This window comes from Lissotriton helveticus, chromosome 2_1, assembly GCF_964261635.1.
Source record: "Lissotriton helveticus chromosome 2_1, aLisHel1.1, whole genome shotgun sequence".
Taxonomy (NCBI): Eukaryota; Metazoa; Chordata; class Amphibia; order Caudata; family Salamandridae; genus Lissotriton; species Lissotriton helveticus.
This window is the reverse complement of record NC_136059.1, coordinates 22,677,999-22,695,672: the sequence shown is the minus strand read 5'-3', so window position 1 is coordinate 22,695,672 and position 17,674 is coordinate 22,677,999. Positions and strand designations below refer to the sequence as shown.

At 46.8% G+C, this 17,674-nt stretch overlaps 1 protein-coding gene across 1 annotated transcript in view; it reads right to left on the bottom strand.

Annotated features, from left to right (window-relative positions):
- Positions 1-17,674, bottom strand: part of LOC144817673 (uncharacterized) — a 499,177-nt gene that overhangs the window by 114,396 nt on the left and 367,107 nt on the right. Inside the window, exon 8 of the mRNA XM_078674403.1 lies at positions 12,256-12,397. Coding sequence (XP_078530529.1) covers positions 12,256-12,397 — 142 coding nt within the window. The remainder of the gene's footprint in view (positions 1-12,255; positions 12,398-17,674) is intronic.

Here is a 17,674-nt window from a genome sequence, read left to right as displayed (position 1 = left end):
AAGTAATGCAATGCTATTCGAATGTCTCTATTAGGAATTCCTTGCAGGTGCTAACTAGGAGCCTGGCTGAAGCCAGGTCTACAGTTATTTACTATTTAATATTTATTTATCTATGTATTCATGGCTACATAATGAAAGATATGCGTTTTAAGAAAAGGTGATGAATTCTTACTACTGTGATTTTTGACTGCCCTGATCTTGATCTTAGATAAAACTTATTTATTTGAATCAAACCAACAGGTGTGGTCTCTGTCATTTCGTGCATTAGTTGTCTCAGTGGATGCGTGTGCTGTGTAGTCGCTTAACACCTAAGCTTTCGGGTGCCTACTTGCTCGTGCCAGGCTACCCCCGGGGATCTGGTGACCCCAGGTCCTACATATACTATATCTAAGGAAGGGGTAATTACACCACCTTACCCCAGTTGAGTGATCAGCCTGTGGTGTCAGTTTTGGAGGGCCAGCCAGGGGTGGCATAATACATGCTGCAGCCCCTGGTAGGCCTTGGATGCACCTATGCCCTGGGTACCTATGGTACACTATACAGGGGCTCATAAGGTGACCCAATATCCAATCAGGTATGTACCTAAAGTACATGGTATCAATTTAGAGAGGGAACAGCTGGGCTGTGGGTCTGATTAGCAGGCCCACAGCCAGTCTAAAGTCGAAAAAACAGAGAATCACAGCAAAAAGTGGGGGTGACCATAGGAAGCAGACCCTACTCTCCTACATTTATAATATCAATACATCTAAGTCACGTAAATACAACACATACTGCATTACAAATGCTATAGGTGTCACATTTGCGAAAGTTAAAACTATTGGCATTGTAAATGACAAAGCTATTAATTTCGCTATTTTCATAACCAATACATAAATAAAAAAATTGCATTTACAATACCAATAGCTCAAACTTTCCTAATGCGAGACCTATTGCATTGCAAATGCTTGTTTTCCTTTAGTGGCTGATATTTCTTTACAGCTCGCTGGTGTTACAGCTCTTTGCTGGCTGGATACATGGTTGTGCTGATGCCACCCACCCGATGGCAGATACCTGCTCTTTACTCAGCACTCTGGCTGTGCCAGGCAGGGCTGGCGCCGCAGGACAGCCTTTGTGTTACATTAGGAGTCATGTGTCAGTAAATATTTGTTGCCCCGCCCCTCCTCGGCACTGGGGGTGTGATCTGTGCCCGGCGGCGCCTGAAAGGGCTGCCTAACCCTGTGTCCACAGTCCCTGAGTCAACACTGCCACCTGTCCCAGCCGGGCAGGAGGGGGCAGAGCAGGCATGGTACACTGCACTCAGGTCTTACTCACCTAAGGTGGGAGTGAGTAAACACGCTCCATTCATGTGCTCCCAGTCACAGCTACTCAGGGCGGCGCCAAGCACTGTTTGTGAACTGTGGGCCACTACACAATTCCCCGGAGTCCTGTGATGTGTACATTTTGTTTCAAAGAGATCCCATGGGGGCCGATGAGGCCTCGAGCCCGCTGGACTCATCCAGGCCTCACTATTCGGTATCATCACCCCTGTGCCACTGGGTGACACTCCCCCTCCTTGCCCCCCTCCCCCCAAGTCATTTAATGACTGAGGGGCATATTTACAAGGAGTCTGCGTCACTTATTGTGACGCTCCAGTGGCACAGGTCTCAGTCATATCGATGAGGCGATGCAAAGCCAGGCACGCATGTCCTCATAGATATGGAGTAATGAAACCAGCTCAAGTCGATGCGTTGCCTTACTCTGCGTCAAAGAGGAGTTCCATGGGCGTGGTGGCGGATGTGGCTCTGCTGTACTGGTTTTCGAAAGTCGGAGGCACTGTGAGGAGACGATAGCTGCTCTCTTAGACCGGCTTCTTTTAATCAATAGTTGCGGCGTCGTGCACAAAGAGCAAAGACGAATACCGATATAGGATTTTAATAATGCAACATATGATCCTGAGCTCATAAATAGGCAACATTGGATACCTTGACCTAGTTCCTATTTGGACACTTCAGTAAGAATCACGTCTTCAAGATTCAAGACAGAATAATCTCTAATATTTTGGAGCATACCCATTTCTCCCATAGCTCGACTAATCCTATATACGACGGCCACCCACCGACTCATAGATACAATTAAATTGCCCACTGAAACTTCCTTATAACATATGCTAAGAACCCCCATTTCTTTCATGGAAGTTGTACCTTATTCGGCCCTGATGAAGGTGATAACATCATGCTTTCACCGAAACGTACGTAGGCCAGCTATACACATCTGAGAATTCCATCCAAAGATCCATGCCAAGGAAAGGATTTTTCAAAACTAAAATGATGGACTGATGCCAATTTGAATGTATATCTATTAAGACAAACAGATCACTGCCTCAGATGTGTTTCCTTGTGAATATATTTGCACAGTATGAGAGCTAGTATGTTTGAGATGAATGAATGGTGAGATAGTTTGAATGAGGGAATGAGTTTGATTTCACCTTGCCTTTTTTCTGTGGGGGCCATTAATTGATGCAAATATTTATGAATAGAGAAATAACAGAAAGTGATTTCGCTTCCTTATCTTTAAATGTTATTGTAAATAAATGTCATGTTTTGTATCTTTTGAAATATTATTTTTATATACAAAAAAAAGAGAGAAATAACGGTTTTTGATAAATAAAGCACAATATAAATGAAAGTCAATTCTGGTTCTCTTCTTATGTATCTGTGCTGTATACTATAATATTACAGGTAGAGTTATGACCAATAGTCAAATTAGATAGGTTTGACAAGAGGGTACTTCAGTTTGTACTTACTTTATCCCCCTCCTCTTGGACCTTAACCCTTTCCATGCTGATGACGGAACCGCTCCGTCATCAGACGCTGTGGCGCTGTGCTGATAATGGAGCGGTTCTGTCATGGCTCACCCGACGCACCTGAGGGGCGCTGATTTTGCGCCTGTGCCGTGTGTTTTATTAAGCGGGCGGGGCCATGACGGAACCGCTCCATCATGAGCACAGCTCAACTGCGGCTGGTGACGGAGCGGTTCCGTCACCAGCATGGGCCCGCCACGCGGCCCCCCCGCCCCCTTAGCGCTGCGGCGGAATAGCCGCCGCAGCGATGTGGTTAAATTACTAGGGGGTACCTTACTTTTTTAGTAGTGTTCCCACGCAATCCCATGGTTTTTGACGCTTTCCCAGATGTACAAGGACCGGTAAACATGTGAATGTGCCAAAAGCCTACGCCTCCCCAGGGGAGCCTTAACGAGTAGAAATATCTTTATTGATCCCCATTTTTTTCTTTCTATGTGGGCTGCATACTGCAGCACACATAGGAGGAAAACTTCTCCATGGATTGTTTTTGTGTAGGAAGGTCAATCAATCAAAGCATCTGTATAGCGCGCTACTCACGCGGAGGGTCTCAAGGCGCTGGGGGGGGGTGGGGGGGTCCTCTACTGTTCGAACAGCCAGTTCTTGAGTTGCTTCCTGAAGGAGAGGTGGTCTTGGGTCAGGCGGAGGTGGATGGGGAGGGAGTTCCACGTCTTGGCAGCCAGGTAGGAGAAGGATCTTCCTCCCGTTGAGGCTCTTCGGATGCAGGGAACGACGGCGAGGGCGTGGCTGGTCGATCGTAGTTGGCGGGTAGGGGTGTAGAAGGTCAGGCGGTCGTTGAGGTATCTGGGTCCTTGGTTGTGGAGAGCTTTGTGTGCGTGGGTGAGGAGTCGGAACGTGATTCTCTTGCTGACGGGGAGCCAGTGCAGGTCTTTCAGGTGTCCGGTGATGTGGCTGCGTCGGGGGATGTCCATGATGAGTCGTGCTGAGGCGTTCTGGATGCGCTGGAGCCTGTTCTGGAGTTTGGCTGTGGTTCAGGCGAAGAGGGAGTTGCCGTAGTCCAGACGGCTGGTGACGAGTGCCTGGGTGACTGTCTTCCTGGTTTCGGTGGGGATCCACCGGAAGATCTTGTGTAGCATGCGTAGGATGTTGAAGCATGACGAGGACACGGCGTTGACTTGTCTGGTCATCGAGAGGGAGGAGTCCAGGATGAAGCCCAGGTTGCGTGCGTGGTCCGTTGGTTTGGGTGCGCTGCCCAGGGCGGTGGGCCACCAGGAGTCATCCCAGGTGGAGGGTGATGATCCCAGGATGAGGACTTCCGTCTTATCTGAGTTCAGTTTCAGGCGGCTGTTCATCATCCACTCGGCTACGTCTTTCATCCCTTCGTGTAGGTTGGTTCTCCTTTCTCCTTTCTGCACAAAAACAACACAAACACCCTTGTTCTTGCACCATGATGCAACAGGGCCTTTGTTGGCGCTATGCGGGCAATTGTTCGACTGCACAAAGGAAAGGACAGGAATGCTTTGTATTGTTATAAATACAATGGATTACAGCCCTTTCCTTATGACCCGGTGCAGGAAGCTGGCTTGCAGCGCCGCGTTGCATCTATTTGTTGAAAATATGCCCTGCGGTGTATAGGTGATTTGCAAGGTTTAGGAGACAGCATGTGTTTGAGCTTGCTGCAGGTAATGTTTGTGGTAATATGAGGGAAATTAACAGTAAAAACCGACCCACAGACCATAAAGCAGGCCCACAAACAGCCAAAGAAACTGCCCACACACTGACGTGTCAGACCAGCCCCTCAGGTACTGCTAGGTTGTCCTAAAGGTCAATCAGACCTTGGAAAGGGCATCTTCTGGTGTTTGGTGTGCCCTTGCAGAAAGAGTAGATATTGGCACATGGCAGCTCCTCTGAAGGTTACCTTGGGGATGGACTGCGCTCTCCTGCTGGAAGACACAAGGTTGACTGAAGGTTACCTTGGGGATGGACTGCGCTCTCCTGCTGGAAGACACACGGAGGACTGAAGGTTACCTTTGGGATGGACTGCGCTCTCCTGCTGGAAGACACAAGGTTGACTGAAGGTTACCTTGGGGATGGACTGCGCTCTCCTGCTGGAAGACACACGGAGGACTGAAGGTTACCTTTGGGATGGCCTGCGCTCTCCTGCTGGAAGACACACGGCGGACTGAAGGTTACCTTGGGGATTGACTGCGCTCTCCTGCTGGAAGACACACGGTGGACTGAAGGTTACCTAGGGGTTGGACTGCGCTCTCCTGCTGGAAGACACACGGCGGACTGAAGGTTACCTTGGGGATGGACTGCGCTCTCCTGCTGGAAGACACACGGTGGACTGAAGGTTACCTAGGGGTTGGACTGCGCTCTCCTGCTGGAAGACACACGGTGGACTGAAGGTTACCTTTGGGATGGCCTGCGCTCTCCTGCTGGAAGACACACGATGGACTGAAGGTTACCTTTGGGATGGCCTGCGCTCTCCTGCTGGAAGACACACGGTGGACTGAAGGTTACCTTGGGGATGGACTGCGCTCTCCTGCTGGAAGACACACGGTGGACTGAAGGTTACCTTGTGGATGGACTGCGCTCTCCTGCTGGAAGACACACGGTGGACTGAAGGTTACCTTGGGGATGGACTGCGCTCTCCTGCTGGAAGACACACGGTGGACTGAAGGTTACCTTGGGGATGGACTGCGCTCTCCTGCTGGAAGACACACGGTGGACTGAAGGTTACCTTGGGGATGGACTGCGCTCTCCTGCTGGAAGACACACGGTGGACTGAAGGTTACCTTGGGGATGGACTGCGCTCTCCTGCTGGAAGACACACGGTGGACTGAAGGTTACCTTGGGGATGGACTGCGCTCTCCTGCTGGAAGACACACGGTGGACTAAAGGTTACCTTGGGGATGGACTGCGCTCTCCTGCTGGAAGACACACGGTGGACTGAAGGTTACCTAAGGGTTGGACTGCGCTCTCCTGCTGGAAGACACACGGTGGACTGAAGGTTACCTTGGGGATGGACTGCGCTCTCCTGCTGGAAGACACACGGTGGACTGAAGGTTACCTAGGGGGTGGCCTGCGCTCTCCTGCTGGAAAACACACGGCGGACTGAAGGTTACCTTGTGGATGGACTGCGCTCTCCTGCTGGAAGACACACGGTGGACTGAAGGTTACCTTGGGGATGGACTGCGCTCTCCTGCTGGAAGACACACGGTGGACTGAAGGTTACCTAGGGGGTGGCCTGCGCTCTCCTGCTGGAAGACACACGGCGGACTGAAGGTTACCTTGTGGATGGACTGCGCTCTCCTGCTGGAAGACACACGGTGGACTGTAGGTTACCTAGGGGGTGGCCTGCGCACTCCTACTGGAAGACACGGTGGACTGAAGGTTACCTTGGGGATGGACTGCGCTCTCCTGCTGGAAGACACACCGTGGACTGAAGGTTACCTTGTGGATGGACTGCGCTCTCCTGCTGGAAGACACACGGTGGACTGAAGGTTACCTTGGGGATGGACTGCGCTCTCCTGCTGGAAGACACACGGTGGACTGAAGGTTACCTTGGGGATGGACTGCGCTCTCCTGCTGGAAGACACACGGTGGACTGAAGGTTACCTTGGGGATGGACTGCGCTCTCCTGCTGGAAGACACACCGTGGACTGAAGGTTATCTAGGGGGTGGCCAGCCCTCTCCTGCTGGAAGACAGACGGTGGACTGAAGGTTACCTTGGCGATAGACTGTTTCTAAGACACAAGGTGAACTGAAGGGTACCTTGAGGATGGACTGCGTTCTCCTGGTGAGTGACACATGGCCGCTCCACTGAGGGCCAGAGGGGATCATTGGCCTGTGCTCTCCTGGTGAAGAGTACATGATGGCTCCACTGAAGGTTACTGCAGGGGACGGCTGTGCTCTCCTGAAGGATGATAGATGGTGGCCTGAAGGTCATTTAGGGGATAAACTGTGCTCTCCTAGAGGAGTACACAACGTGGCTCCACCTGATGGCCAATGGAGGCAGTGGCCTGTGCTCTCCTGGTAGGGGGCACATGGCGGCTGCACTGAACATCAGCGGCGAAGATGGACTCAAATTTGCTTGCTCTGGATCCAGCGCGGCTGCGCTGTATTTTGCTGACTAGGCGCTAGGTTGGATTGACCCTCTCAACAGTTTCTTTGTTGTTTGGAAACAAATCAGCAATGACCCTGACATGCTGGGACCTTTCACCCTGTACTGTGATGAGGTGTATCAAAAATCGCCCAGACAGCCTGTTACATCCTTCTCAATGCTTTCCTAACTCCCTCCTCTGTTCCTTCTCCCATCGTATTACATCACCATGTTGTTTGCCAACCTGGCATGCACTCTGTTTATTTTCTGTCTGCATTCCAGATTCTGTGTGGCTCTAGTTGTACTAGATTCTTAGCTGTTGCCCAGTTGCATCTGGAGCTGGACATGGATAGACCTTCATTGCTTTGCTGACAAAACATCTACATTCAATCTTATTTGGTTGTTGGACTATTTTTAACATTGGCGACGAGCTGAAGAACCACTCTTGTCATCACCATCAGCACAGGTACAGGGTGTTTCTTGAACCCATGGATTTATCCACTTTTACCAACTTACGAGAAATTATAACTTTCTTGTGGATCTTAAAACACTGCAATTAATTTAGAGTGCACCTTGGATATGTTTAATGTATTGGGATACATTTTTACAGCCACATGCATCAAGCTGTTTTGCATTTGCAAACGGTGCGAATCGCAAAATTCGACTGTTTGCGAATGCAAAAAGCTTTTTTGGGATGCATCATTTTTTAATTTTTTTTCGCAATTTATGAAATCGCAATTTTTTGCGATTTCTCAAATTGCGATAGCATTTAAGAAATCGCATGATTTTTTTAAATTTGCGAATTCGCAATTTATAAGGAAAAAATTACCATGAAGAAGACCTTCATGGTAATTTGCGAAGTTTCAAAAGTGCAAATAAATGCGTTTTTGAAACTGATATTTTACACACACACCTGCCCTTGATACATGTGTGTGAGTAAAATGTACTTACATGACATTTCAGGGGTGCAGGGGGGGTCCTTTGGACCCCCCCTGCACCCTTGAAATTGCATTCTATTCAGCTTCATGTACTATTGGGGAACTTTTCACAACGGAACGACCCCAATCAAGGTAACGTTTCCAACGGGCGGAATATGCCGATGTTAAAACAACCTGATTACCAATAATGGAGAAAGAAAATAATAGCTATTATTGCAACGGACGTTGGACGCCACTAGCCATCTTGAGCATTTTCGCCTTGATATCTTTCATTACTGATTGAAGTAATTACGCGCGAACGAGACAAGCGGCAGCATATTTTCTTTCCCGCTATTAACCGGAGGATCCCGTTTTTTAATACCGCTTATTACCCCACTTCTTGTCTGAGAACTCTACCCGTTCTCTCCATTATTGGTAATCAGGTTGTTTTAACATCGGCATATTCCGCCCGTTGGAAACGTTACCTTGATTGGGGTTCTCCAATTATTGAATCATTAAAGAACACATCCGTCTGAAACGAAGTAATACGTTTTGGACCCTCTACAAATCGTTCAAAAATCCACTGACTGATGTAATTCTGCTTTTTTAACAATTTATGTGGCTCCTGAAGAAGGCGTTGTTGTACACGCCAAAACGCGCGTCGAGAAATATTCTCTTGCCACTATTTTTTATGAACTGTCCATTTATGTCTAATAATTTTGTGTATTTTTTATGTGTATTTTAAATTGTAATAAATGATTTTTTATTAATTGTATATTAAACACTAATTGATTGGAATAAGGTTTGGTTTGAATGTCCTCCCCCTCCTCATACTAGTTCCCTCTGTTTTCATTTTAATTGCCTAGGAGTTGTTACATTATATTGATTGAAGAGAGTCCCTTGTCGACGCGTTTCGGTGTTTTGTGTTGTTATTACACCTTCCTCAGGACAGACTTATATTTAAAAACAAATGGTCTTCATTTTAGATTATTTTGCCATCAATCTTCTCACTTGGGAATTCCACACTTATGAGGATTGAATAGTTCTTGTTCCTTTGTGTAGGTGAGATAGGTATCTGTTAACCTGTGATTATTTAAAACCGGGAGAATGATCTTTCTTGTGTCTAATCTGTATCTTGCGACTTTCAATCTGCGCCAGATCTCTCGTGGGTATTGACTTGGGTTCGACCTTTTATTGTCATATATGAAGTCCCTGTAGGAGACTCAAGGGCGGAGTTTCAATTCGTCCTCGGGGTTTCCTCACTTTATTTCCTCATATGCTCGTGTGGAAAATTTCTTTCTCTCAAGGGTACCTCGTCTTGTTGCACACGGAGCAGCCGACACGTCCTCTCTCCTGTATAAAATTGTTTGATTTGGAGTAAAAATTAGATTAGGAATTATCATATGTATTAGAGAAGGATTGGTTTTGAGCATATGTTTGCAAGAAATGTTATGTCAAAAATGAGATTAAAATGATTTTCACTTTATGAGAATAAACTTTGGAGCGACATGAGTAATTCCAGTGTTTGTGCAGAAATAATTATCCGAGTCACGTCTTAACACTAGTAAAGAGAGATTAGTGTGTAGGCCTGTTGGTCACATATGGAAAGTTATGTTTCAAACACTAGTTAAGTGAGACTAGTATGTAGGCCTGTTGGTCACAAATGAAAAGTCAATAACACAGAAAGGAATTTCTTTTGATTCTATCAAACATAAATGTACATCTCTTTACGAACCACATGAGAATGGACAGGTGAAACATTTAATAGGGCGCTCAAGAGTTTTGTTAAGATTCATTGAAGTTGGGTACTAATTGGATGAATTGGTTTATCGCATTGCACCTCACTCCACGACGGAAGTTTATCCCTTTTAAACTACTCAAAGAAAGCGACCCGGCTTCCTGTGTATGTCCGTGGTGGTTTAGGAACAAATGTCAAACTATGTTTACTGATAAGGAATGTGTGCCTGATACAGCAAAAAGGGTTGAAATGAAACAGAACAAAACTGTGAAATGGTATCATGACAAATGGAAAACCAAGGTATTCAAATTCCAGGTTGGTGACTGGGTTAGAATTCTTAAACCAGGTTTAACAAATAAAGGCTCTAACAGATTTGGAAAACCCATCCAGATCAAGAAAGTTTTTAGTAATAGTGTAATTACCCAGGATGGAAAGGTTTGGAACAATAAATAATTAGCTAAGTGTGCATGTCATGTTGTTGCTCAGCATGATATCTCTAGAAAAAAAAACCTATTTTACAACAAATATTTGTGATGGAAAAAATAAGGAGACTGTCACTTTTAGAGTCAAATTGTCTGACGGCATGAGACAATTACCTAAAAAGTTTGATGATTATGTATAGTTATGGTTTTCTTTTCTGTTCTTAGGTTTAGCTCATTGATAAGGGGGATGTGTTACATCCTTCTCAATGCTTTCTTATCTCTCTCCTCTGTTCCTTCTCCCATCTCATTACATCACCCTGTTGCTTGCCAGCCAGGCATGCACTCTGTTTATTTTCTGCATTCCAGATTCTGAATGTCTCCAGTTGTACTAGATTCTCAGCTGTTGTCCAGTTGCATCTGGAGCTGGACATGGATGGATCTTCATTGCTGCGCTGACAATAAATCTACATTTGATTTTACTTGGATATTGGACTATTTTTAACACAGCTGTGTATAAGACAGATTCTAAAGAGGAAAACACAAAGGGACTTGTAGCAGCCACTGTGGCACTACCTTCGCACAACACAAGACAGTCTGTGCTCCTCGTCGGCTCACTAATGTGCACTCATTTTGTGGAGACCTTTTGACATAGTAGATTCTATCCCAAACATGTTGGTTCTTCTGTCCAACACTTATCAAACTAGAAACATATACTGTTCCATTTACTGTCCGAATATTGAGCTGGTGTTTTAAAGTTGGAGAACATGATTTGCCTGCCGGTTCCATCAGCGGCGGGTTGTGTGTGTTTGAAAGGCGTTTGCGAAGGAGCAATGCCAGGGTTGTATCAAGGTCTTTGCATAAACACAAAAGTGTCTTAGAAGGATTACTGTTCACTGAAGGTGAAGGCCGGCCTCAGGGAGTGCAGGGCACCAGGTCTCCAGTGTAGCGCCACACGTACATCACACAACTGTGCTGGGGGGCTCCTCCGGTCTTCGCAGGATGACGACCCTGAGGACAAGTCTAGGGTGACCATAGAAGGGCCACTGGCACCACCTTAGAGGGTTGGCCTGGCACACTCTCTGCAAGGGTACAGAGGATAGAGGGGGATTACTGATGCCAAGGGCCACCACGAGGCAGGCATCTCACACATGGAGGTTTAAGAATAGAGGGCATCTGTTGCCTCTGGGGCTGCATTGGAGGATTATGAGATCTGGGATGCGGTGAAGGATGCATTTAAAACAAGGAAACGATGAATAATGGGTCGTAGGCGTGGCGAGGATTGCAGCGACTTTCAGACGGGATTCCTGGGATCAGGGGCAGCAGACTGCAGGGAGATCACTGCCAGACTCCTGATGATGCAGGCGGTGCATGACTCTGGATAGGATGAAGTCTGGGCCCAGACACAGCTGCAGCAGGCGCAGGGGGTCTCTATGCTGTGAGTGACAGCGGCGAGCGAGGACATCCTGCTGATAGCACCTGTGTATCTGGGCACAAGACCCCAGCCACGGGCTTCACCTCCGTGGTCAGCCCCTCACCTGTGGTCTGCTAGCCCCCTTGGTACACCCACGCGCATGGCTTGTATCTCTCCTAACAAAAAGAGGGTGGCAGCATGTGCCTGGAGAAACCCAGCACTGGCTGCACCAACAAGACTGTAACACTAAGACTCTCACTGAAGCAAGTGTTATCACGCACTGCATTTACCATGATGCATTGGGGCAAACGGAGCGCTCGGATGTGAGGCAGTGTGCTCCCACCCTCTTTTTGTTTGAAAAGGCTCGCTTGAGCTAATGAGCTCTGGCTGATGCAACTGCGCCCAGTGAGTGATAGAGAGACTTGACAGGACTTTGAGAGGCATTTCTAGCACCCCAGAAATCACGCGTTGCTCTCTAAAGAAGAACAACAACTACTGTTAAAAACTAAAGATCGTCACTGAAGTAACTGTTATCACGCACTGCATTTACCATGATGCATTGGGGCAAACTGAGTGCTGGGATGTGAGGCAGTGTGCTCCCTCTGTGTTTTCTTTTGTATCTCTGCTGCTGTGCAGGAGGCTTCCACAGAAATGCAAGAGAGCAGGTTCTGCTGGGGCAGCTAGCGGCTGCCAGGCTCAGCAGAAGGCAGATGGGATTCAGAAATTCTGGTCAACTTTGAAATAATTAATGTGTATAAGCTGTAGAACGGTCATACAGGGTCATGCAAAAGCAAGCATTGTCTATGCAAATGTCCCCATGAACTACCCGCCCCTTTGAAGACAGAGCAAGGACCCCTCTCCTTACCTGACCCAGGACCTCTCCTGCCTCCTACGGGCCGCCTGAAGCTTGCCAGGACCGGGCGACCATTGAGACGTTGCGGCTCGCGGAAGTTGAGGTGCAGAATCTCGTGGTCATCTCCATGCAGTGTGTCCTCCAAGATTAAGAGCTTTGGAAAGAGGGAAAGACATTTCTGGATATTACTATGGACATTGGAAGCAGCGTGCTGGCGCGTGTAGTGTTATTAACAGTGGTGGATACACAAGCGACGCTGAGGCGGTCAGTGGAGTGAGCAAGCCAGCGGTGAACCGTGTGTTATCGAAGGAAGAGGCAGTGGGTGAGAGAAGATCCATGATCCTTCTCCTTGAATAGAGTCATGAACCTTGAGGAGAGGGGTGCAAGTCCCCCACCCACCTTCGCTGTGTAGATTGGTCTGTCGTCAGCATCGGGCAATAACAAGCGGGTTCTAACCATGTACATCAGTTATGATAGATTCTGGTTATCAGACTATGCAGACATTTCTCACTTATAACTGCATTTCTAGAACTTTGCTCTCTTCGCTAGATTCACACACTTTCAAAAATATGTCCACTTTATGAGCCAATCCACCTCTTTATGTGGTCTCAGTCTCAGCCAATGAGTGATGGGCCCTAAACTCCACTCAATAGCCAGATGGTTATCGTGGAGAGTTTGCACCCTCATTATCAAGGGTTCTGTGTGGGGTTTCTGAATGTACAGGAAGAATGGAGCCGGTGCTGGCAGCGGTAGGTATGCGGTGTAGAGAAGTAATAATGGACGGTGCTACAAGTCAGAGGAGACCCCAAAAACCTCTGCAGAGAGTGGCCAGGGCCCACTCAGTAAATACAACAGAAGTCCTGTGCAGACGTTCTATCAAATGTGCATAAATGTCATGAATGGTGCAAAGCAGAATATAATCAAATGAAACAAGGTAGACCCATATGTATGGTTTCTTTCTAAATGCAGTGTATTGATTCTCCCTTTCTGGAAGAGTGGCATCAACGAAAAACAAACAACCAGCCGACACGTGTTTCGTCAAGCTGGCACTGGGCCTGTGACTCTTCAGGGCTGTGTAGTTTCAATGTGTAGTTTCAATGGTAATGGTTCACGTAGCCGCAGATACGGGTGTGCGGAAGGTACCATGAGCGATAATCCTGGTACTGAGAGAATAGTGAGGATGGGTGGGTACAGCCATCTTTCACGGCGATCTGGGTTGGTGCCCGAGAACGAGACCGGTAGTGTCTCACGTCGGAGCTCACTATTATACAAACATGTTTTTCGTTGATGTCACTCTTCCAGAAAGAAAGGACTTCTGTTGTGTGCACCCTCATTATTGCCCGATAAGACTGGCTGGGAAGAGGGTGATTCACAGGTGAATCTATGAAGGATGCACACACCATCATTGAATATTTGATAGATTCACAAGCTTGGAAGTAGAAGAGCAAGCGGTGTGACCTAGGAAGATAAAACGGTGAGTCACTGTCTTTAGTGGTACATCTTCTACAACACTGCCTGATGCAGTAGTGTGTCCACTCTTCCGTCACCATCCCCACACAGTAGTGTGCCAGCGAGGTGTGTGTGGATCTCTTCCACCCCGCAGATCACCTGCAGTGGGGTACTGGAGTTCGGTGCTCCCGTGGGCACCATGTTTTTGATGCAGCGGAGCAGGTATTCTACAATGCAGGAGTCGTGTAGTGTTTGCACAACTTGCCTATACGCATGCTACAGCCAGTCTTGTATTGCATTGTTTGAACAAGGATTGCCCGTTAACAATACGCAACACACAGATCTTGCAAGAAACTGGGTTATTTGTTGAAGGAGGCGAGAACCCACTTCAAAGAATAACTGCAATCCTTCTCATTGTGAACCACAAATGTCAATAAATAAACCTGTGCTTAACCCTCTGGTAGCTTGGAGCAAAGCAGTCAGACTTAATTGAAAACCAATATGTAAAGTATTTATGCAAAACTAAAAAAGTAACAAAGTGAAAACTCAACCCAAGAATAATACTAAACCAATGTAGAAAAAGGAGGACTATTTTAATAAATAAAAGGACCCAAAAACAACAAAAATCCAAGCAGTAGAAACGGAGTTATGATTTTGTAACCGGGTATCCGGTGGGGCAGACTGGGACAAAGTCAAAAGTTCAGGCAGACCGCGATGGAGCATGTGCCGGATACAGAGTTCTGCCTTCTGCCCTTAGTGCCTAGCAATAAACACACAGTGCCCACACCACAATTGCTCAATGACTAGTTTGAAAGAGTAAGAAGCCAATTTAATGTAACTTCCCTTAGACAGCGTTACTTTGTGTCCATTATTTTATACATTTTTATATTTTCAAAAATTCATAACAGAAAAAAGAGGGGACAATAGATTCTAAGATTTACAAGACTAAATACACTTTGTACATACATTCAATACAAACATTATTTACACAATAAAACATTTCTGCATCAAACATTACAAAAAATATCATTACATCACAAAAAACAATTATTACAAACAAAACATGAGAAAAACTAAGTTTGAGGGGGGAATATAAGCAACTTAATAACTTGTAAGCACTTGAATACTGGACCAGCCGGTCCTAGTATCTTAAGGAAGACAATTTATTCCACCCAAACAACACTGCCGACACGTTTCAAGACCAGGCGCAAAGTCACTGGTCTTTCATCAGGGCTGTAGAATCTTTGTATCTGTAAGATGCAAAGACAATGTTTTATTTAACCGATCATATGGGTTCCTTATTTTCATTCAGTGGCTAAAAGTAATTCTGAGCTACATACCAATTTTGTTTCAAGGAGGACTTCGTGATCAAATCTTGTGAGTGGTCCTGTTGCTAATTAATGTGGAGGCCAGACAGAGATGCCTGAAAATATTTTATGAAAATGTGTTTAGATTACAGTTAGGCCCGCTCGTCTTCTCTAATTATCACAATCGGGTTGACGAATCAAAGAAATAGAGGCATACCTTATTATTTGAGAACTGCCGGAGTACGGCGGGTTCACTCGTGCGGCGCGACCATCAGTTTTAATTCTAAAACAATGATGTAAATTCATATTACTGGCGGGGCAGTGGAAAACCAATATATGTCGGTAGGTATAATCTACCAAACAAGGGAGTTAGCCTACCTTCCTTCGATATCGTATTCTCACAGGTGTGTAATGCCACGATCACCGTCCTGTAATAAAACAAAACGCGATCTTAGGGATTTGTTCAATCCTATATTAATACAAGCTCGATGCGTGGTAAAACGGTTTTAAGACATACCTGCTTTTCTGCCACAGCACGCCGCTTCTGGGGTCTACTTTCTCTCAATGAAAAATGGCCGCCGCACTTTTCTGTTTGTTTTATGCACGAGCCTATGTGAGTGCATTATGGGACTTGTAGTCACTGCGGTCAAGACGCCAAAGTATGCACCAGAAAGGCACATAAAGAAACGTCCTGTTTAAGTCTCATTAATGCTGTGTGTAAGTTGGATATCTATATGTGCGTGTCGATCACTTGAGAGGCGCGTGGGAACTGCACCCCATGTTTATTTGAACCGGTTTATGCTCAGCCATGCCGAGGTCCAGAGAAGGCGCAAAACCAGAAATTTTCGGGTACCGTATCTTAGGTCTCCATTCTGGAGATTTCTAAGGACCCATCCTAGCGGTAGGAGCAGAGTTGACAATTGTAACTCTGGAAGATTCAGCAATGGAGGGTATGTAGGAGGCAGGGAGAGCTGAACTGAGAAGGCTGCACTGCAGGTAGGTCCACTGTAAGCAGACACTCAATGGTCTGCATTTCAGGTGATCAGAGGAGAAGAATGGCTTCTCCTTCGCCTTCACTTACTCTTCAAAGCTGTCATCATCCAGGTCCAAAAGTACAGAGTCCCGCGAGGAGGGACACGATTCCCTCAGAAATGTTGGCTGATCTCATGGTAGCCTTGGTAGCGGATGAGGTTGATAGTATAGATGACGTACAATTGGTTATGGAAAATGCTGAAGAGTTTGGCGATGTTGAAGAGCGTCTGGTTCACGTTGAGCTCCTCTTGGCGCTTGTAAACCTGGTCGTAGTCCACATCGAGATGTTCCTCGTCAACAGTGAATCAGTCGCGGTTGATACTGAGGTGGCTGAAGTTGACAGTAAGCCAATCATGGTTGACGTTGAGATGCTTATGTTCGATGCCACGACTGGTGAAACCAGCAGTGCCGATGGTGTGGTCTGCGTGGCCAGGGACCTCGATGTTGACATCGATCCCTGCATCGCTGCTGCAGCTTGGGCAGATGATGATGCTGCAGAGAAAGGCCTCAGATCTGACCGTCTGCAGATCCTCAGAGTTAAACATAACATGTTGAATGGCCACCATTTGATTCGAAAAGGCAGCGTTAGAGCTAAGCCTTCCACACTTTGTATTCCTCTGATAAGACTTATTGCCTCACAAGTGCATTCCTGTCCTTCTCCCCTGCGCTTGCACTATTTTGGAACCAGCACCAATGCAGGCAGGTTGCATGTGTTGTCGGCAGGATTATTTTTGTGCAGGAAGGGGTTCCTTCCTGCACACAAATAGTCTGGGGAAGCTTTTTCTTCTTTCTCTGTGTGCTGCATTCTGCAGCACACATAGTAAGAGGAAACAATTAAACGAAATAAACACATTTCTCCTTGTTACACCTCATTTCGAGAGGCGAAAGCTTTTGGTGCTTCCTGAGGTTTACATGCTCATGTAAATCTGGGGAATGTCAAAATCCATCTGTGTTGCACGGGAGCACCCACCGCAACACCCATGGAACGCCTCCTGAGTGCCGAGTAAGGCAATGTAGCGACTTACTCGGCCTTGCCTTAATCCAGATTTATGAGGTCCTTCAAAGTGATGCATAGTGGCTTTGCAGGGCCTCAGAGATATGCCTTTGTGATCTGCGCCACGGGAGTGTCACAAAAAGTGATGCTCTGGTGGAGTTTAGGTCTCGTAAATATGCCCCTAGCTGCCGTAAAAGAAACCAATATCTTCTTCCTGATGGGCCATAGGGCCCAGAAACTCCGTGGCCTATTTACAAGGTGGTTCCCCACGCTAATAGACCACGCAACGTGGTGCAAGAGCAACGCAAACCTTAACTCAGATTTATGAAGCCAGACAAAGCCACTTGGCCTGCCCCTGAGTGGCTACATAAATATGGAGTAGGCAAAACAGCACAAATCGCTGCATTGCTCTACTCTGCCACGGAAAGGTGATCCAGGGCGTTCCGTGGGTGCTCCAATGCAACCACATGGATGCCGATGCATTCAGAGATTTACGATAGCTGATAGACCGTGGAAAGCACCAAAAAGATGCGCCTTCCCAGGAGAGGTGTCATGAGGAGAAATATCTTAATTTCTCCTCTCAGGATTATTTTTGTGCAGGAAGGTGTCACTTCCTGCAGCACTGGCAGCCTTGCACCATGGTGCCAGG